Genomic DNA, 4,851 nt, shown 5'->3' on the forward strand with positions numbered 1-4,851 from the left:
ACTATCTTTCATCTCTATCTGAAAAACCAGAAAGGGCTGGCATTAAATAACAATTAGACTTCTGACATAACCACATGATGAATTTTACTCACCCAGAGAAAGGCCGTATGTTTTATGAGTGTGACACACCCGGCCACCTCAATAGATGCAAGCTGAGAAATGACCCACAGAACAGCAAATACATTAACCTGTTTCACCAAGATGGCTCATATCAGTAGCTTTCTGCAGATCTGAGGAAGTTAACTGCCCCCAAACACATTTATTTGGAAGGAAAAAGAAGGGACTCCTTTCAAAGTCAAAAAAGAGGAAAATGTGTAATTATTATTAGGATCCATACTAATAAATAACAACTCCTGTATTTGAGCTGAAAAAAGCTGTAAGTACTCAGTTTTATCACTCTCCTCTCTCTCTCTTACACACACACACACACACACACACACACACACTTCACTGCCCCAAAGCAACACATACACACACAGAGATTTCACTTACACTAAAAGCAAGTGAACATCAGCATTTGCATCCATGAAGGAATGCCAGCCAGCTGTTCAGAGACCATCAGCTAATGATTCCCCATTTGTCATATTCCTTCTCCTCCCTTGGGTAAACATCTCCACCAATTCTCAGCATTCAATTTTTTAAAAAAAAAATTTAAAAACTCAATTTTTAAAAAAATCACTAACAAGTGAATCCTTTTACCTGACTGAGAGCTTCTCTTGCCCAAGAAATTTGCTGAGCAACAGAGTGGTTCCAGGAAGATAGACTCTAAGCTCACTGTGACACAAGAAAACAGTTCTATAGGGTGTAAACTCGGGGGACCTATTCACACCCCTAATCAGAAGCTCTCCTGCTTCAAGAATTCAGTAAAATACCCCCAGAGAGTCATTAAAAGAACACCATGCTGTGGCAATTCCGAAGTGTCCATAATGAACAGTGCACAGAGTAGCATCCATGGGAGCTCACACCCAAAAGCATAGGAAACTAGGAAACTCTGAGTGGAGAAAGCCCAAGGATATCAGCTATTGCAGAAATGAAATTTCACAAAGAGAGAATTGTTTGAGGATCATTTAGATACCCCCCCCCACACACACACACCTACAGAGGCAATCAACCAAATGATCTCTGCAATTGTATGAAATTAGACAAAAACAAGGTTGCTTGACTCTGTGGTCACACAGACTTTATTTGGCTAGATAATCAGTCTGACTTGCTCCATGTTTTCCTTTGCCTGTGGGAGCAGTTTTTTACACAGGTGACTGCATTGGGCGGAGTTTACAGGCTGGGTCTGTGCTCATGCAAATGGCAGGGAACAAATGAACTCCCTCCTCCTAAAACATGGATTGTGGAAATCATGGCTTCGCCTGTAACAGTCTGGCTTTGAATGCTTACTTGTGCTAACCACTCCATTATCAGAATCATTTGAATGTGAGAACAATGGTAGTAGCTATCATCCAGGTAACCTGCTATGGTCTCTTCCTTCACCCAATCATGGTCATGAAATGTCTATTTTAAAAAGTAAAATGTTCTACATTTCAGGGAATTGTCCGAATAGAACAGTCGTTGGTGTCACGGAGCTCTTTCTAGTAAGTGAAAGAAGACGGAAAAGGAAATGTAGAAAGACAATATTAAAATGGTGGCCGGATGAAGAAGAAACAGGGACAAAGAAGCCAGATGTTGGCAGCCTGAGGACTGCGGTGCTGACAAAGAACAACAGGTGGCGCTGTCGTAACAACGCAGATCAGGTTCATGGACTGCAACAAGTGAGAAAACACCACTTAGGATTTGGCATTTAAGGAAGACTTGTGGACAGACACCACCAGGTGGTGCTCTCGTATCCAACCAGCTCAGGCTCATGGACTCCTTGCGGCAAGAGAGAACGCACACTTTTGTGGAAAATGGCATCTAAGGAAGACAGTGTCCAAAGAACCCTGTGAGAGTTGGGCTGGAGCTTGGGATGTAGCTCATGACTAGAGCATTTGCCTAGCATGCACAAGATTCCATCTCCAGCACCACAAAACAGGGCACAAGGTAGATAGAGGTATCTTAGTTACTGGGGAAACTCAAGAAAGCAGGGGTTTGCTATGGGTTGATCACATTAGAAAGCAGGAGCAGTTCTGTGTTGGGGTGTCTTATAATTCAGCTTTTATCTTCATTCTGACATTATTACAAAGGGAGGCTGAGATGTGAGTGTCATGGTTTGAAACTAGCCCAGGCAGGAAATTCCATGTCCGTCTTGTCTCCTAATGAACCAGCAAAAATCTGGAAGTTAAGGTGTGGCTCAAGAGATAGAGCACCAGCCTTGGGCAAAAAAGCTAAGGGACAGAGAGCTCAGGCCTCCTGAGTTCAAGCCCCAGTACTGGCACACATATCTCACACACACACACGCATGCACACACACACACAGAGGTAATACGCTAGCATGTAAAGCTCACAGTGTATTTATGTTATCTCACATTTTTTTAAATACCCTCTGGAAGCAGTACAGATCAGGGCTTACCAAGAGATTCTCTGGCTTCAGGTCCCGGTGGACAATGTTCTTGTCGTGCATGTGGACGAGGGCCTTGCACAAGTCCTTGAACATGAGGGCGGCCTCGGGCTCTGGGAACTTCACACTCTCTATGATGGCATCGAAAAGGTCCCCTCCCTGCACGTACTCCATGATCAGGTAGATTTCCGTTTGCGTCTCATACACCTCGTGCAATTTCACTATGTTGGGGTGAGAGAGGCTCTGCATGATTAAGATCTCGCTGTCCACTATGTCCTCCTTGCCCTTGAGCTTGGCCTTGTCAATGATCTTCATGGCGTGAGCCTGCCTGGTCTCCCGGTGTCTGCACTCTTTCACAATGGCGAAGTTCCCATCCCCGATGACCCGGCCAGTGTCATAATACTTCTCCACATTGGCTGCAATGATACCCATAGGCCTTAGCTTCCGGCCATTGGGCCGCTCTGGCTTGTTGTCTTCTGGTCTTGTCTTGGGCTCCTTCTCTACCTTGGCAGCTGGGTTGTCTCTGAGAACCATCTTTTTCCCTCCTGATATGCCTGGCTTCTTTTCCTTCTCTGCCTCCTTTTCTTCCCCTTGGGTCCTGGAGAGCTGCTCGGGGGGCTTAGCCTGCTGCTCTCTTAGGAGCCAGACGTCTTGCTTGTTCCTACAAGAGTGCCCTGTGTCTTTCTTCGGGTCCCTTGCCCCTTCCTCTGTGACTGGTGGAACTTCCACGAGGTCCTTCTTGGCTTTGGCTGCTCCCTGGCTTTCCTGTCCTTCTGGATCTCTGTCCTCTTTCTTGTCCGTGTGCTTGCTGGCTCCCCGAAGCTCTTGGGTGGGATTCTTGGCACTGCTTCCATGACTGTCACCCTTCCGCCCGTCCTCCCCGTCGATGGAGTTTGTCTCCAGAGACCTCCTGCAGCTTCTGGTCCTAACCAGTTTATCCAAGTCATACTTATGGCCCTTTCCCAGGTCCAGCTCGCTGGTGCCCAGCGAGCGCCTCTCCCGCTGCAGGCCCTTCTGCAGCTCCCGCTCTCTCTGGCACTTCTCACACCTGATGATCTCCCCAGAGGTCTTTTCAATCTCCACCCCTACGTGCTTCTCTCCACTGGCATGCCTCTCCTCCAGAAGGGTTTCCCTAGGTGGCTTGCCTCCAGCTTCCAGGTCCGGCTTCCCCCTCACCCATCGCTTCTGGGCCCTGGCTTTGTCCTCCGGCACTGGCTCCCCAGAAGCCTTCCCTGGGAGCCTGGTGGTCACCTTGCCCCCAGCCGCCTCCCCACCACTCTCAGGCTCCCCGCAGTGATGGCCTCCTCTCAGTAGCTTGCTATGAAGTCTGCTTCTCAGCCTTGGGGAAGGCAGTCGGCTGTGCTGGGCCAACGTCAGGGCCCGGTTTTTGTTAGGATACAGTTCCTCGATGGCCAGCTGAATACTCTTCAACGTCAGTGGCTCTTTGCCCATGGCTATGAAAGCATCTCCTTCCCGGAAAAAATCTGAGACACTCCTGATTTCCCTGCCCTTCAGGTTAAACAGTTTCCTCACGCGATCATGCTTCCATCTTGGGAAACCCAGGGCTTCTGAGATGTCGGCTAAGAGCTGCTCAAACGTCTGCACCGACCGCCGATTGAGGAGCAGAGAGACCTTCCGGAGAGGCTGCGCGCCCAGCTTCACCACGGTCACCACCCGGGGCTTCAGCGGGCTGTGCTCAACGGGACCCAAATGAAGGCCATTCTGAGGGCTGAACATGGGCAGGACGGAGCCACGCGGGCCTACGAATGGTTTCTCCAGATTCCCCCGGCCAGCAGGCAGCCACGTGCCCTGCAGCTTTTGCTCTGTGATTTTTGAGCTGAAGTATTTTAGGGAATGGTCACAGGGGCCTCGGTGTCCTCCTGTAACGAGAAAAAGACAAAAGGATTATTAATTAGTTGGAATGGGGCTTCATCAAACTCTACAAATGTTGAGGATGGGGGTGTAAACTCAGTTCTAGCTGAGCACCCACCAGAAGAGGGCTGACATTTTCTATTCTACTGTTACCATTTATAAGTCTGGTCTATCCATGACTATTTGAAATAATGGGGCCTTTATACTTTAGGTCTGATTCCCAGTCACTTTCATGAGACCAGAAGTACAGAAAACAGGCAGCAAAGGACACCCTCACACACCACCACCACCCCATCGCCATCCTGGCACATCTGCAAAACCTGCCACATTTTAGGAACCCTCTAGAGTCAGAGCCTGGCTCTTGCCCAAAAGAGCTCAGCTTCAAGGATCTATGAATGAGACACAAGGCCCAAGGTTTGCAGCACAGGACATTCTACAACTTTAAAGGTCTCATCTTACCAATGGCTTTGCCAAGAACAGTTTATGCAGCTAGA

The 4,851-nt window shown here is 48.4% G+C and overlaps 1 protein-coding gene across 1 annotated transcript; it reads right to left on the reverse strand.

Moving 5' to 3' along the window:
• Window positions 1-1,532: 1,532 nt before the first annotated feature.
• Dclk3 (doublecortin-like kinase 3) lies at window positions 1,533-4,375 on the reverse strand (the record flags this gene model as incomplete). Its single annotated transcript, XM_013027030.1, has 2 exons — window positions 1,533-1,580; window positions 2,498-4,375. Coding segments are annotated over 2 exons (1,926 nt in total), but the record flags the coding sequence as incomplete, so codon positions are not given.
• Between the last annotated feature and the right edge of the window lie 476 nt (window positions 4,376-4,851).

Source organism: Dipodomys ordii, unplaced genomic scaffold, assembly GCF_000151885.1.
Source record: "Dipodomys ordii isolate 6190 unplaced genomic scaffold, Dord_2.0 Scaffold99, whole genome shotgun sequence".
In the NCBI taxonomy this organism is placed as follows: Eukaryota; Metazoa; Chordata; class Mammalia; order Rodentia; family Heteromyidae; genus Dipodomys; species Dipodomys ordii.